At 45.9% G+C, this 17,786-nt stretch overlaps 1 protein-coding gene across 2 annotated transcripts in view; it reads right to left on the bottom strand.

Moving 5' to 3' along the window:
- Window positions 1-14,265, bottom strand: part of LOC143981309 (zinc finger FYVE domain-containing protein 21-like) — a 59,747-nt gene extending 45,482 nt beyond the window's left edge. The window contains exon 1 of one of the 2 annotated variants that reach the window (XM_077479104.1): window positions 13,986-14,265. In XM_077479104.1, coding sequence (XP_077335230.1) covers window positions 13,986-14,105 — 120 coding nt within the window. In that variant the 5' untranslated portion in view covers window positions 14,106-14,265. The remainder of the gene's footprint in view (window positions 1-13,985) is intronic. The other variant, XM_077479105.1, reaches the window with a different exon arrangement.
- Window positions 14,266-17,786: the final 3,521 nt, after the last annotated feature.

Genomic DNA, 17,786 nt, shown 5'->3' with positions numbered 1-17,786 from the left:
ACGTGGCATGGCTCACCACTGCCACAGGTCTCAAAATTATACAATTAACCAGTTAACAACCGGCCCATAACCAAATGACGGCTACAGGGCGGTTGCTTAACTCTGGGAGGCCCTCATATGACGTCCTCCCAGAATTCCGCTATCGCTCACCCCTGGGGCGCGCACTCGAGAGCATCCGTGACCGCCGGGTCCACAGGACAATGAGTAATTGTCATTCAAAATGTGAGAGCACCGAAAGCTGGTCTGGTTATTAAGGGGGTTTAAGTGCCCAGTGGTCAAGTGGTCAAGTGGTTAAGAAACAACATCAACTTGTGCAGCCCCAGGGCACATGAAAAATGACAGCTTGCATTCAGCTTACAGGCTGTGAATGTAATCAGCCTTAAAGGGGTTGCAAACCCCCTTTAAAAAAAAAAAATACAATTATATAATAAACATGTCATACTTGCCTCCACTGTACAGTTTGTTTTGCACAGAGTGGCCCCGATCCTCTACTTCTGGGGTCCCCCGGCAGCGCTGATAGCTCCTTCGTGCATCGAGTCTCCACGTTGGAGAAGGCTCTCCTAAGGTGGACACCTGTGCGGGTGCACTCCCGAGTCCTGCTTCTGTGTCCCGCGGTCATTGGATTTGATTGGCAGCAGTGGGATTCAATGGTTGCGCTGCTATCAATCTATCCAATCAAGAGCCGAGACAACGAGAGAGGAAGAGCACGTCTCCGCCAAGGGAACGAACGGGCTCAGGTGACTGGGTGAGGTGGGGGTGGGTCGGGAGATGGAGTTAGGGGGCCGGTCAGTGTCAGAAGTTTTTTCAAAAAACAAAAAACCATGAGGGTTTACAAAGCCTTTATGTGCCAGTTCACACTGCAGCGCTGTGCAAGATTGGATGTGATTCGCACTGCAAATCGCATGCAATGCAATTTCAGTCATATAGTTAGTATGGCTGAATTTGCATCACATTCGGATCCAATTCACAAAGGACCCTTTTTTTGGTCCGCAGCAGAATCTGATAGCATTTGTGGGTGTGAACACCCATGTGATCAGATTCCTGTCCGAATTTGCAGATGGCACTGCGATATGCAAACTGATTTGGGGTGTTATTAACTTTTAAATTGACACTCCAAGCAGTTTGCATAGGACAGTATGAACTGTCGTCGGGAAACATACAATGCGGGAACCCGCAGTGGATTCGCAGGGTTCCCGCATCACAGCAGTGTGAGCCAGCACAGCAAAAAAAAAAAAAGTTTATGTAAAAAGGAGCATTTTTTGTTTGTTTTTGATATAGTGATGAAGAATCAGACCCTTTGCCAATTTTTTTTTTTAAATAAATTCTGTATCCTCGCTGGGAGATTCACCCCTTTATTTGTCCTGGTGACTCTCTTATCACCAAGAAAATTAGTAAGAGGAAATCTAATTGTTGAGTGTGATCAGGAGAACAAATGAGGAGAAAGGTTCTAGTGAAGTCGTGAATGTTAATTTCCCTCACTTGGGGCTGGTTCACACCACAGGCAGTTTCTGCATCAAAAACACGCATGGACATTAGGTTACATGAATTCCAATGGCATAGTTCACACCATTTTAGTGCGCTCCAGTACTGTCAACAAAAGTTGAACCTTGTATAACCTTTTTTTGCACGGAACTGTACTGCAATGTAGCAAAAAAACGCACTGGAATGCATTACACCAGAAAGAGAAAAAAAAATAATAAAAAAAACGCATGTAAAAACACATCTTGATTGCATTTCTGTGGGGTGAACTTCCTCCCCCTCACTATTATATATATATATATATATATATATATATATATATACACACATACATACATACATACATACATACATACACACACACACACAATAGTAGTTTTTTTAAATAAATATCGCAGTGCAAACTGTGAATTCAGACAGGAATTGGAGCGTGAACACCCATGCACACCGATTCTGGTGCGGACAAAAAAAAGGGGGGGTTCTGTGCAACTTTGGTCGATGCAAATTCAGCTACACAGATTTTAGATCGCACAGAGATAGCATGTGATCTGCACAGCAGTGCGGTGCAAATCAAATGCAATGTCTAGCATTGCTGCAGTGTGAATTGGCCCTTAATTACCTAGTTAGTTTTTACATGTTGGCCCATAGCAGTGGGCAACCATTTACATGAAAAGAGTATAAAATAGGATACACACGCAGAAGAGTGGATGCAATTTTTTTTTTCCTGTCGCAGCTCCAGGTTGTGGATCTTTGCACAGCGGCTCACATGAGTCCATGTAACACAATACGCTCTGAATGCAGAAAATTGTACACCCATGTGTCCCTAGTGCTCAACTCTGGGCATGACCCCTTACAAAAACACGCACCTACATAGCCACTTCCCATTGAAAGAGAAAGCAAAAAAAAAAAAAAAATTTAAAAAAAGAAGAGGGGGAGGGGGTTTGTTGGGGGCATATTAGTGCCACCTGTCATCGGTGCCACCTATTAGTGCCACCTGTCATCGGTGCCACCTATTAGTGCCATCTGTCATCGGTGCCACCTATTAGTGCCATCTGTCATCGGTGCCATGTTAGTGTCACGTGTCATTGTCCTGGTGCTCCAGGGCCTTCAAAAGTGTAATATGTAGTCAACAAGTTAGATGTGTAATTTATGCTCCTAGAACATGTGAAGGTGCTCCCTGCATGTTGGGCCTCTCTATGTGGCTAGGCTGTGGGAAAAGTCCCACACATGTGGTATCGTAATACTCAGGAGGAGTAGCAGAATGTATTTGGGGCATTATTTGTGGTATACACATGCCATGTAAGAGAAATAACCTATTACAATGAAAATTTTGTTAAAAAACAAAACAAAAAAACAAACACACAAAACTTCATTTTGCAAAGAATTGTGGGGAAAAAAAAATGACAACATCAAAAACCTCACCATGCCTCTCACTAAATACCTTGGAATGTCTACTTTCCAAAAAGGGGTATTTGTACTTTCCTGGCTTGTTCGGGTCGCAAGAAATTAGATAGGCCATCGGTACTTCAGCTGTGATCAATTTTTTTATGATTTGCACCACAGTTTGTAGACTCTCTAACTTTCACAAATACCAAATAATATCCACTAATTTGGGTTATTTTTACCAAAGATATGTAGCAGTATAAATTATGGCCAATTTTTTTTTTTTATAAATTTGCTAAATTTTATCACAGAAACAAAATCTTTTTTTCATTTATAGCGCAAAAAATAAAAAACCCAGAGGTGATCAAAATACCACCAAAAGAAAGCTCTGTGTATGAAAAAAAAAAAAAAAAAAAAGGACAAAAAATCATTTGGGTACAGTTTTGCTTGACTGAGTAATTGTCATTCAAAGTGTGAGAGCACCGGAAAGCTGAAAATTGGTCTGGTCACAAGGAGGGTTTAAGTGCCCTGCTGTCAAGTGGTTAAAGAATGTATATAAAAAAAATATATATTATATATATATATATATATATATATATATATATATATATATATATATATATATATATATATATATATATTTTTTTTTTTTTTTATTTCTTCTGTACACTTTTCATCCTTTGCAACAGTGCTGCTAATCCCCTACACAGTGTGTGATGGCTCTATGGAATTTCCCAGGGTGGGTCAATATGATGGGGTCAACAGTAAAACAGGATTATACGAGTTAAAAAAAAAAAAAAAAAAAACCTACATGTATAATTCTTTTAAAAGTCCAAAGTCCACATGACGGGGTGTAGGAGCACATTTATGCCGCGTACACACGATCGGAATTCTCGTCGGAAAAAGCTCCGATGGTTTTCCCGACAGAATTCGGCTCAAGCTGTTTTGCCTACACACAGTCACATCAAATTCTGATCATTTATAAACGCAGTGACATACAACACGTACGACGGGACTAGAAGAAGGAAGTTCAATAGCCAGTAGCCAATAGCTTCCGTCTCGTAGTTAAATCTGAGCAATGCGTGATTTTTGGCGTGTCGGAATTGCATACACACGATCGGAATTTCCGATAGAAAGTTTTTCCGTCGGGAAAATTGAAAACATGCTATAAATTTTTGGCTGGCGGAAATTCGGACAGATAAATTCCGATGGAGCGTACACACGGTCGCATTTTACGATGAAAAGCTTTCATCAGTCTTTTTCTGGCCGGAATTCCGATCGTGTGTACGCGGCATTAGCAGAGGGGAACAAATCACTGTCACCCCATAACAGGAAAATACCGGAACAAGGACCTTTGCGACTGGATCATCATCAGGTTATAGGTTAATGAAACAAACACAAAACAAACAAACACAAAACAAACAAACACAAAACAAACACACACAAAACAAAACAAAACCACAAAAACAAAACCACAAAAAAAAAACCACAAAAAAAAACCACAAAAACAAAACCACAAAAACAAAACCACAAAAACAAAACCACAAAAACAAAACCACAAAAACAAAACCACAAAAACAAAACCACAAAAACACAAAACCACAAAACCACAAAACCACAAAAACACAAAAACACAAAACCTTTTTTATAAATTGCATTAAACTTTTAAAAAGATTACGAGGAGCTCTTAGTGGCCGGTTTTATGCAATTCTTTAATCACCTCCCGCCCGCCCTATAGCCGAATGACGGCCGTAGAGCAGGCGGGTTCCTTCGCCTGGTCGTCCCTGGACGTCCTTTTGTTTACTTCCGCAATGCGCGCCGCCGGGGGCGCGCATCGCGGAAGTTTTGTACTTGCCGTGTCTCCCGGAGACAGGCAAACACAGATCGCCGTGAACGGCCAATCAAAGCGGCCGTTCACAGCGCGGTCGCAGCTGCCAATGGGAGATGATCTCAAATGTAAACATATGAGATCATCTCCCATTGCCGTGTCTCTCCCTCCTCACACAGAGACAGCGTGTGAGGAGAGAGAGGATCTGTGAGTCAGCCCCAGTGCCACCCGTCAGCCCCAGTGCCACCTGCTCCAGTGCCACCCGTCAGCCCCAGTGCCACCTGCTCCAGTGCCACCCGTCAGCCCCAGTGCCACCTGCTCCAGTGCCACCCGTCAGCCCCAGTGCCACCTGCTCCAGTGCCACCCGTCAGCCCCAGTGCCACCTGCTCCAGTGCCACCCGTCAGCCCCAGTGCCACCTGCTCCAGTGCCACCCGTCAGCTCCAGTGCCACCCGTCAGCCCCAGTGCCACCAGCCCCAGTGCCACCCGTCAGCCCCAGTGCCACCCGTCAGCCCCAGTGCCACCCGTCAGCCCCAGTTCCGCCAGTGTCAGTGCCAGCACCAATGCCACCTGCCAGCGCCATCCGTCAGCCCCAGTGCCATCAGTGCCGCCAGTGCCAGTGCCACCCGTCAGCCCCAGTGCCATCCGTCAGCCCCAGTGCCGCCAGTGCCATCAGCCCCAGTGCCATCAGCCCCAGTGCCATCAGCCAGCCCCAGTGCCATCCGTCAGCCCCAGTGCCGCCAGTGCCACCTGCCAGTGGCAGTGCCACCTGCCAGCGCCAGAGCCGCCAGCGCCACAGCAATTAGCCAGAGCAAATAGCCAGCGCCATCTGCCTCCAGCGCCATCTGCCTCGTCAGTGCCACGTGTCGTCAGTGCCACGTGGGGTCACTTTGTGGGCATTTCCATTGTCCTGGTGCTCCAGGGCCTTCAAAACTGTAATAGGTGGTTGAGAAATAAGATGTGTAATTTATGCTCCTAGAACGCCTGATGGTGCCATTTCAATATTGGGCCTCTGTATGTGGCCAGGCTGTGTAGAAGTCTCACACATTTGGTATCGTTATACTCAGGAGGAGTAGCAGAACGTATTTTGGGGTGTCATTTTTGCTATGTACATGCTATGTGTTGGAAATATCTTATAAATTGACAACTTTGCGTAAAAAAAATGCGTTTTCATTTTTTTTCCACATTTTCCCAAAACTTCTGGAAAAAAATGAACCATTCAAACGACTCATTATGCCTCAGATTATACCTTGGGGTGTTAGCTTTCCAAAATGGGGTCACTTTGTGGGCATTTCCATTGTCCTGGTGCTCCAGGGCCTTCAAAAATGTAATAGGTGGTTGAGAAATGAAATGTGTAATTTATGCTCCTAGAACGCCTGATGGTGCTATTTCAATATTGGGCCTCTGTATGTGGCCAGGCTGTGTAAAAGTCTCACACATTTGGTATCGTTATACTCAGGAGGAGTAGCAGAACGTATTTTGGGGTGTCATTTGTGGTATACACATGCCATGTGAGAGAAATAACCTATTACATTGAAAATTTTGTGAGAAACAAAAAAAAAAAAAAAAAAAAAAATCTTCATTTTGCAAAGAATTGTGGGAAAAAAATGACAACATCAAAAACCTCACCATGCATCTTACTAAATACCTTGGAATGTCTACTTTCAAAAAAGGGGTCATTTGGGGGGTATTTGTACTTTCCTGACTTGTTCGGGTCGCAAGAAATGAGATAGGCCACCAGTACATCAGATGTGATCAATTTTGTGCGATTCGCACCACAGCTTGTAGACTCGCTAACTTTCACAAAGACCAAATAATATCCACTAATTTGGGTTATTTTTACCAAAGATATGTAGCAGTATAAATTGTGGCCAAAATTTATGAAAAAAAAATTATAAATTGCAAAATTTTATCACAGAAACAAAGAAATATGCATTTTTTTTCAAATTTTTCGGTCTTTTTTCATTTATAGCGCAAAAAATAAAAACCCCAGAGGTGATCAAATACCACCAAAAGAAAGCTCTATTTGTGGGGGAAAAAAAAGGACACAAAATTCATTTTGGTACAGTGTTGCATGACTGAGTAATTGTCATTCAAAGTGTGAGAGCACCGAAAGCTGAAAATTGGTCTGGGCAGGAAGGTGTTTAAGTGCCCAGTAAGCAAGTGGTTAAAATCATAACAAGGTGGGAATTGGCTGTAAATGGACTGGAGATGAGAGGCACTGAGATGACATTTATTTATCATACACGGTGCTTAGCAATCAGAGTTTATATCAACTCTAACTAGACTGACTCGTTTAGCTCGAGGTAAAGTGATGACAGCAAATGCTTGTAAAAGATGTTCACAAAACAAATAGATTGTTATACAGAAAACACAGAGGAAGGACAGAGGCTGCCCGTCTCCTCTGGGCTCCACTGAATGTTGTGGATTCACATCGCACTGCAATACATCCCTTCCCAGCTGTGCTAGCCGGGGGCATCGACAGGCTGACCCCGGACCCATAGATGTTGCTTTCTGGGTCACAGCAAGAAGGAGAGGGGAGAGGGGAGAGGGGAGAGGGGAGAGGGGAGAGGGGAGAGGGGAGAGGGGAGAGGGGAGAGGGGAGAGGGGAGAGGGGAGAGGGGAGAGGGGAGAGGGGAGAGGGGAGAGGGGAGAGGGGAGAGGGGAGAGGGGAGAGGGGAGAGGGGAGAGGGGAGAGGGGAGAGGGGAGAGGGGAGAGGGGAGAGGGGAGAGGGGAGAGGGGAGAGGGTGTGTATCCACTCCTCCCCTCCACCCGCATAAAAAAATATGCACATTTTTGTTTACCCCTTCCCAGCCAGTGTCATTCGTACAGTGACAGTGCATATTTTTTAGCACTGATCACTGTATAACAATCACTGGTCCCTAGGGGCGCAACGGATCCAAAAACTTATGGATTGGATTGTTCCTCGGATCGGATCAGTTTTCGGATCAGCAAATAATAACAATTTGCAAAAACCTGTGGAAATTCCACCACCATATAGTACAATCTCCCCCACGTCATCTCCCCCACTGTAATATTGGCTGAGTATAGCAGAGTATTGGCAAGGTATAGCAGAGTATTGGCAGGGTATAGCAGAGTATTGGCAGGGTATAGCAGAGTATTGGCAGGGTATAGCAGAGTATTGGCAGGGTATAGCAGAGTATTGGCAGGGTATAGCAGAGTATTGGCAGGGTATAGCAGAGTATTGGCAGGGTATAGCAGAGTATTGGCAGGGTATAGCAGAGTATAAAGCAGGAGTCTCAAACTGGCGGCCCTCCAGCTGTTGCGAAACTACAAGTCCCATCATGCCTCTGCCTTTGGGAGTTATGCTTGTAACTGTCAGCCTTGCAATGCCTCATGGGACTTGTAGTTTTGCAACAGCTGGAGGGGCCGCCAGTTTGAGACCCCTGGTATAGAGGGAAGGTTGAGCATAGATGGACTGTGACAATTGCAGTCACAGAGCAGCGCTGTGGGCACTACAGATCCAGCCCGCATCGCTGCTGTCATCCGATCTCTCCCCTCCACTGTACAGATCAGTACACAGAGGGGAGAGAGGGAACCGGCATCATGACATGACACAACAGTTTGTTTACAAAATGATCGCTCTGTCATTTGACTGAGCGATCACATTGTAAACGGCCGCCGGGTGTACCAAGATGGCCACCACTCCGGAGCTAGGCTGAAGCCTTTCCTAAAGCAGAGGCAGCGGAGCACTCTGCGGATCGCTGGGTGTGATCACAGGTTGACCAGTTCGGATCACGGATCGGTGACGATCTGTTGCACCCCTACTGGTCCCCCCCAGAAAAAGTGTCAGAATGTCTGTTGCAATATCGAAGTCCTGTTTTATTTGGGTACAGTATCACACCACCGCGCAATTGTCTGTTAAAGTAATGCGGTGTTGTTTCGCACAAAAATGGCCTGATCATGAAGGGGGGGGGGGGAATAACCCTCCGAAAGGCAAGTCGTACAAGTGGCAAGTGCCAGCACACCCCAACGGCCTCGGTGAGGACAGTACAAGCCACAGCATGCCTCATCCGCCTCTGGCGACAGCAATCTGACTTGTAGCAGAATAGCCATAAAAATAACTTCCGTTTGCACTTTATAGGCAGCCGAAGACGGGCTGGACAACAAAAGGCTCGCTAAAAGCAAACAACACTCCCGATTCCCAGCATTCCTTGCTATCATGTCCCCGCTCTTCTCTGTAATCCTGACCATATACTACACAATCTGATCCAACAATCTCCTTTAAATCTGCCATCAACTACATACTGCAAGGACCTACCAGGTTTGATACAAGCTGATGGAATTGTTAACGCCAGTTCTCCTATTACATAGTATTGGCAAATCTAAAGCTTTGGAGTAAAAACACTCTCCATTTCCAATCGGATTGTATAGATCTGCCAACAACTATGTAGTGCAAGAGCTGGCTTGACTGAATAGAAAATGGACTAGGGTAGATTAGGTAGGTCCTCGTCTTATATAGTTTTGGCAAATCCAAAGTTAATAAATGCTCATTTGGAGAGGAGTCAACAAAGCCCATGATGAAAGGTCCACCATTCCTACTGTGAAACACGGAGGTGAATTGCTGATGTTTTAGGTATGTGTGAGCTACAAAAGGCACAGGAAATTTGATAAAAATTGATGGCAAGATGAATGCTACATAGTAGGTGAGGTTGAAAAAAGTCCAAATTATGTGTGTGATTATATGTCAGTATTACATCTGAAATTCCCACAAAGTCCAAATCCTTCTTGTACAACAGCATCTCTAGTTCACCCATCTTGTCCGCCAGGCTCCTGGGATTGGTGAACATGCCACATAGTTTAGGCCGGTCGCACACTATCCTCTTATTGGGTGTTCCGAGATTGCAACTAGAACTTTTAGTGTTACTATACTTACCTTGGGCTAATGTGCTTTAGTCAACCTACCACTAATGCCCCCAATACTACCCTCTGGACTATGTTCCGCGCTAACTATCTACCACTGGACCCTCCCCCGTCGCCTAATTTAAAAGTTCCTCTAACTTTTTGGCCATCTTTACTCCCAGCAGATCTGCACCCTCCTCATTCAGGTGCAGTCCATCCCTTCTATAGTACTGGCGACCTCAGGGAACCCAAACCTCTACCTTACTACACCAGCTCCTCAGCCACTTGTTTACTTCCCTAATCCCCCTCTGCCTTTCTGGTTTGGTTATATGTACCGGTAGTATTCCTAAGAATACTACTTTGGAGGTCATTTTCCTAAATTTAGCTCCCATGACACTCCATCTGCCTGACTTGGTCATTGGTGCCAACGTCCATGATCTACCGAACCTGAGGACCCGGTAGACAACATACAGTTCGACAGGTCAGGTCTTTGTCACAGATTGCCCTCTCTGTCCTACCACCAGAAATGGTCTATCCTTTCCCTTTGCTTCCCCCTCCCCCCCCCCCCACTGGAGGAGTTCTGCCCCTGGCAGCTAGGAGAGTCCCACAGCTCCAGCAGTGCTGGTGCCTTATTAGGATCGGCCTTCCTGGCACTTGCCCCTCTATCCATCTACTCTTTTCTGGTGCCGGCACCTTTGTCTCCACCCACCTTAGTGCTGGCCCCTGCCGAGTACGTTCCCAGCTCTCCTTTAGCATGGAGGGTCTTCTTGGTGCTGACAGTTGTTTCCCTAGATTTAGAGCCTGGGCTTCCAGGGAAACAATGTGCTTACATTGCAGTATGTTATATATAAAAAAAAAAAAAATACTGGAGGAACATTTGCATTGATCAGCCAGAAAGCTGCGCATGGGACGTACTTGGACATTCCAACATGACAATGATCCAAAACACAAGGCCAAGTCGTCAGGGATAAAGTTGTGGAGAAGAAAGCAGGGGAAGGTTATAAAAAAAATCTCCCAAGCTTTGAACATCTCAGAGCTCTGTTCAATCCATCATCCGAAAATGGAAATAGTACGGCACAACTGCAAACCTACCAAGACACGGCCGTCCACCTAAACTCTGGAGGACCTGCAGACATCCACAGCTCAGGAGGGAGAATCTGTTCACAGGACAACTATTAGTCGCGCTCTCCACAAATCTGACCTTTATGGAAAAGTGGCAAGAAGAAAGACATTGTTAAAAGAAATCCATAAGGAGTCCAGTTTACAGCTTGTGAGAAGCCATGTGGGGGGCACAGCAAACGTGGAAGAAGGTGCTCTGGTCAGATGAGACCAAAAATTGAACCTTTTGACCCAAAAACAAGACACTATATATGGCAGAAAACTAACACGGTACATCACCCTGAACAAACCATCCCCACCGTGAAACATGGTGGTGGCAACATGTTGTGGGGATGCTTTTCTTCAGAAGGGACAGGGAAGTTGGTCAGAATTGATGGCAAGATGGATGGAGCCAAATACAAGGCATTCTTAAAAGAAAACCTGTTAGAATCAGCAAAAGACTTGAGACTGGGGCGGAGGTTCACCTTCCAGCTGGACAGCGACCCTAAACATACAGCCAGAGCTACAATGGAATGGTTTAGATCAAAGCATATTCATGTGTTAGAATGGCCCAGTCAAAGTCCAGACCTAAATCCAATGGAGAATCTGTGGCAAGACTTGAAAATTACTGTTCACAGACGCTCTCCATCCAATCTGACAGAACTTGAGATATTTTGCAAAGAAGAATGGGCAGAAATGTCCCTCTCTAGATGAGCAAAGTTGGTAGAGACACCCCCAAAAAGACTTGCAGCTGTAATTGCAGTGAAAGGTAATTCTACAAAGTATTGACTCCGGGGGGGGGGGGGGGGGGGGGGAGCGCCATACAAATGCCCCCCACTTTTCACATCGAAAACCATTTATCATTTTCCTTCCACTTCACAATTATGTGCCACTTTGTGTTGGTCTATCACATAGAAGCCTAATAAAACACATTTATGTTTTTGGTTGTAACATGACAAAATGTGGAACATTTCGAAGGTTATGAATATTTTTCCAAGGCAGCATCTGAGTGTAAGAGATAGAGCTGCACGATTAATTGTTATCACTATTTTTTTTCCCCCCCCCCTTGCAATCTTGACAAACTATTTCCTGATTTGTTCTATGCAGAGAATTCTCTCTGCTCTGCTAAAGCCGACAGCCATCAAAAGAAAGGAGAAAAAAAAAAAAAAAAAGAAGAAGCCATTTTTTTTTTCTGCCAAGAATCACAACATTCTTTAGCAGTGGTAACTAAGTATAAACATTTTGTCCTTTATATCAAAGGAATACACGTTGGTGTGTAAATGAGGGAAGTAGTTAACCACTTAAACCTTTTTCTGACATTTGTTGGTTTCAAGTTAAAATCATTTTATTTATTTTTTTGCTAGAAAATTTTACTTAGATCCCCCAAATTATTTATAAATAATTTGGGGGATCTAAGTAAATTTTCTAGCAAAAATAATAATAATTTTTTTAATAAATATATACATACATTATATATATATACATATACATTATATATATATATATATATATATATATATATATATATATATATATATATATATATATATATATACACATATATACATACACACATATACATATACACACACACACATTTTTTTATGGGGGGGGAAAAGACCCTACAGAATAAAATGGTTTGTTGTTGCAATATTTTATGTCACATTGTATTTGTGCAGCAGTCGTTCAAATAAATTTTTGGGGAAAAAAATGAAGACTTTAATTAATTAAAAAATAAAAATAATTAAAATAACCAGTAAAGTTAGCTAATTTTTTTTTGTTTAATGTGAAAGATTTTACACTGCGAGAATTGTGATCTTTTTAGTCTAAGCAAAAAAATAAAAAAATTGTGATTCTCATTTAGCCAGAACCGTGTGTGTGTATATATATATATATATATATACACACACACACACACACACACACACACACACACACACACACACACACACACACACACTATTACCAAAAGTATTGGGACACCTGTCTTTTTACACACAATTTAATGCCATCCCAGTCTTACTTAGGCCTCTTTCACACGGACGATCCTTGACTGTCAGTTCTTCAGGTGGACCTGAACGGAAGCTCCATAGAGCTCTATGGAGCGTCGGATGTCGGCGGTGACAAGTCCGCTGACATTCGACCCGAAAAAGTGTGACGGAGGAAACACCTACTTTTCCAGTCGTTATCGGATCGGGTGAAGATGGACTCTACAGTCCGTCATCATCCCATCCCCCATAGGGGAGAGCGGCGCTCCGACGGGTCTGCCCCTGCGCAGAGTGCGGAGACGGACCCGTCATCTTCCTGCTCAGCGGGGGATGGACGGAGCGATCCGCCTCTGAACAGAGCGGAAAGCCACAGGGCGGATCATCCCGGATTCGTCTCGTGTGAAAGAGGCCTAAGTCCGTAGGGTTCAATATTGAGTAGCCCCCCCACCCTCCCCCTTGCAGCTATAACAGCTTCACCTCTTCTGGGAAGGCCGTCCACAAGGTTTAGGAGTGTGTCTATGGGAATGTTTGGCCATTCTTCCAGAAGACTATTTGTGAGGTCAGGCACTGAAGTTGGATGAGAAGGCCTGGCTCACAGTCTCCATTCTAATTCATCCCAAAAGGTGTTCTATGGGGGGGTTGAGGTCAGGACTCTGTGCAGGCCAGTCAAGTTCCTCCACCCCAAACTCACTAATCCATGTCTTTATGGACCTTGCTTTGTGCATCACTGGTGCGCAGTCATGTTGGAACAGGAAGGGGCCGTCCCTAAACTGTTCCCACAAAGTTGGGAGCATGAAATTCTCCAAAATGTCTTGGTATGTCTGACGCCTTAAGAGTTCTCTTCACCGGAACTAAGGGGCCAAACCCAACCTCTGAAAATCAACCCCCCACCATAATCTCCCCTCCCCCAGTTCATGTGTGTGTAAAGGCAGGTGTCCCAATACTTTTGGTAATATAGCGAATGGAAGTATTGAGGTGGTAAAGGAGATAATTGCATTGTGGGAAATGTACAAGGACCCTAACAGAGGGCGTCCCCCAACTGCAGAGGGCTCTCCTCTCACTTCCTGTTGTGTCTCCAGGACAGGAAGTGAGGGAAGATCTCCCCTAAGGGGACACCCATGGTTAACAACACAACTCTGATTTTTGTTTATTTTATTTTGCCCAATTCCAGCTCCACCCAGAATGAAGAAAAGTTCAGCCCCTCCCCTGCGGGGTCCCCTGTGGGAGGGGGGAGAGAAATTTGCAGGGTGAGGTGGTCTCTGTGGTCCCCGTCCTCTGGGAGGGCCTCGGTCAGGCTGGGACATGTAGTAGCAGTGTCCCTAGAAGAGTCGCACGCCCCGACCTACCTCCTTATCCGGCACCCACTGCGGCTCCTCCAGGCAGAAGGGGCTGCTGTACGCCCGGTTCTCGGGCAGCATGCGGAGCCCGCTGGGGGAGCGGACCAGCTTCTTCCCATCGGTGGACATCTTTCCTCCCTCACAGCGCCTCTCAGCGCCCAACCAATCGCCTCGCACGTCTCCCGCGACGGACAGCCCGCCTCCGACCAAACGCAGCGCAGCAGGAGGAGGAGGTGGCCTCCCCGCCGCCCAGGATTGGCCGGGACCAGCCCTTAACCCCTTGGTTGTTGGAGCGGGATAGGCGGAGCGGGTCGGCTGTCATGTCACTCCCGCTGGCGCCAGAAGAGTTAAAACCCAAAGTGCCGCGTAAGAGAGATGGCCTCCAATGGGAGCGGAATACGGACAGCACGTGACGTTTGTTGTCCCTGGTCACGGCCAATGAATGGCAGGGATGGCTGATGACGGCAGGCGAGGTGGTTGGTGATTGGAGAGGAACTTTGTTTGTCTGGAAGGTGATTGGCTGCGATGAGTGCGCGGTATTCGCAGTGACTGAAGATGGGACAGGCGTGTGCGGGAGCGGTGTGCACTGAGGGGACCGCGGAGGTGAGACCCCCCCCCCCCCCCACACCTATCCATGGAGCCCTGTACAGGGGAGGGGTTATGGGGCTTAACCACTTCACCCCCAGAATGTTTTACCCCCTTCCTGACCAGGGCACTTTTTACAGTTTGGCACTGTGTCGCTTTAACTGACAATTGTGCGAGGCTGTACCCAGCGCAGAATTCTGACAGCTGCTCTCTCTCTGCTTGCAGGTACATTACATGAAGGAGTTTCACTAAGAGTCAATATGGGCTCAGTGTGAAAATCCCTTTTCTCTGCCAGTGCCAATCGGCGCCGTTTGTCAGTGCCAGTGTGTCCAGTGCCACCTATCAGTGCCAACCAATGCCACCTATCAGTGCCAGTGTGTCCAGTGCCACCTGTCAGTGCCACCTAATATCAGTGCCAACCAATGCCACCTATCAGCACCAGTGTTTCCAATAAGTACCACCTATCAGTGCCAGTGTTTCCAGTGCCACCCGTCAGTGCTAATCAGTGCTGCCTAATATCAGTGCCAACCAATGCCACCTATCAGTGCCAGTGTTTCCAATAAGTACCACCTATCAGTGCCAGTGTTTCCAATAAGTACCACCTATCAGTGCCAGTGTTTCCAGTGCCACCTAATATCAGTGCCAACCAATGCCACCTATCAGTACCAGTGTTTCCAGTGCCACCTGTCAGTGATAATCAGTGCCACCTAATATCAGTGCCAACCAATGCCACCTATCAGTACCAGTGTTTCCAGTGCCACCTGTCAGTGCTAAACAGTGATTCTAATCAGTGATGCCTAATATCAGTGCCAACCAATGCCACTTATCAGTGCCAGTGTTTCCAGTAAGTAACACTTATCAGTGCCAGTGTTTCCAATAAGTGCCACCTGTCAGTGCTAATCAGTGCCACCTAATATCAGTGCCAACCAATACCACCTATCAGTACCAGTGTTTCCAATGCCACCTAATATCAGTGCCAACCAATGCCACCTATCAGTACCAGTGTTTCCAGTGCCACCTGTCAGTGCTAAACAGTGATTCTAATCAGTGATGCCTAATATCAGTGCCAACCAATGCCACTTATCAGTGCCAGTGTTTCCAGTAAGTAACACTTATCAGTGCCAGTGTTTCCAATAAGTGCCACCTGTCAGTGCTAATCAGGGCCACCTAATATCAGTGCCAACCAATACCACCTATCAGTACCAGTGTTTCCAATAAGTACCACCTATCGGTGCCAGTGTTTCCAGTGCCACCTGTCAGTGCTAATCAGTGCTGCCTAATATCAGTGCCAACCAATGCCACCTATCAGTGCCAGTGTTTCCAATAAGTACAACCTATCAGTGCCAGTGTTTCCAGTGCTGCCTAATATCAGTGCCAACCAATGCCACCTATCAGTACCAGTGTTTCCAGTGCCACCTGTCAGTGATAATCAGTGCCACCTAATATCAGTGCCAACCAATGCCACCTATCAGTACCAGTGTTTCCAGTGCCACCTGTCAGTGCTAAACAGTGATTCTAATCAGTGATGCCTAATATCAGTGCCAACCAATGCCACTTATCAGTGCCAGTGTTTCCAATAAGTGCCACCTGTCAGTGCTAATCAGTGCCACCTAATATCAGTGCCAACCAATGCCACCTATCAGTACCAGTGTTTCCAATAAGTACCACCTATCGGTGCCAGTGTTTCCAGTGCCACCCGTCAGTGCTGCCTAATATCAGTGCCAACCAATGCCACCTATCAGTGCCAGTGTTTCCAATAAGTACCACCTATCAGTGCCAGTGTTTCCAGTGCCACCTAATATCAGTGCCAACCAATGCCACCTATCAGTACCAGTGTTTCCAGTGCCACCTGTCAGTGCCAGTGATTCTAATCAGTGCTGCCTAATATCAGTGCCAACCAATGCCACCTATCAGTGCCAGTGTTTCCAATAAGTACCACCTATCAGTGCCAGTGTTTCCAGTGCCACCCGTCAGCGCTAATCAGTGCTGCCTAATATCAGTGCCAACCAATGCCACCTATCAGTACCAGTGTTTCCAGTGCCACCTGTCAGTGCTAAACAGTGATTATAATCAGTAATGCCTAATATCAGTGCCAACCAATGCCACTTATCAGTGCCAGTGTTTCCAGTAAGTACCACTTATCAGTGCCAGTGTTTCCAATAAGTACCACCTATCAGTGCCAGTGTTTCCAGTGCCACCTGTCAGTGCTAATCAGTGCCACCTAATATCAGTGCCAACCAATGCCACTTATCAGTGCTAGTGTTTCCAATAAGTACCACCTATCAGTGCCAGTGTTTCCAGTGCCACCTGTCAGTGCTAATCAGTGCTGCCTAGTATCAGTGCCAGTGTTTCCAATAAGTACCACCTACTAGTGTCAGTGCTTTCAATCAGTGCCCATAGGTGCTGCCAGTCAATGCCCACGAGTGCCATCTATCAGTACTATTAGTGCCCATCAATGCTGCCAATCAGTGCCCACTAAGTTCTACCTATTAGTGCCAATCAGTGCAGCCTATCAGTGCCAATCGGGGCCCATCAGTGCTGCCTATCAGTGCCAATCAGTGATTTCTATTAGTGCCAATCTGTGCCACTTATCAGTGCTGCCAGTGAGTGCCAATCATTGCTGCCTGCCAGTGCTGCCAATCAGTGCAGGGATGGGGCGATGCACTCAGCAGACAGGCACATTGTCCATGGGGGGGGGGGGGGGGGTGGCCTTTTGGTGCACAACTGAAATCTGTTGATGTTTCCGATCTTTAGAATAATAGGCAATCGCCACACTACTATTTACAATAAACTACTGGAGGTAAAATAAAAAAAGGTGTCAGTAAAATACCCGCCGCCAAGTGCTGTTATGTATTCCCAAACAACAACAACAACAAAAAAAAGGCGCAGCGCTAACTTACTGATCAATAACTTAACAACAATGTATGGAAATCTCAATAGGCTTCAATATTACCACAATATGTATTCCTCTACATATGTTTTGTAAAAAAAAAAAATCGCAATAAGCATATATTGATTGGTTTGCACAAAAGTCAGAATCGCGTCTACAAACTATGGGAGAGATTTATGGCAACTAGGGATGAGCTCAGGCGTGTTCGCATGGAACACGTGCAGAGCCCGCCAGGAAGTCGGCGCAGTGCTGCGCCAATCACAGGCAATGAGATATTGCCCGATGTGCGGCTACAGAGATCAGGGCAATGTCTCACTGTCTGTGATTAGCGCAGC

The sequence above is a fragment of the Lithobates pipiens genome, unplaced genomic scaffold, assembly GCF_037356315.1.
Source record: "Lithobates pipiens isolate NorthernLeopardFrog02 unplaced genomic scaffold, aLitPip1_a1.2 Scaffold_138, whole genome shotgun sequence".
Taxonomy (NCBI): domain Eukaryota; kingdom Metazoa; phylum Chordata; class Amphibia; order Anura; family Ranidae; genus Lithobates; species Lithobates pipiens.
Note: the sequence above shows the minus strand (reverse complement) of the source record. Positions and strands in the feature narration are given on the sequence as shown.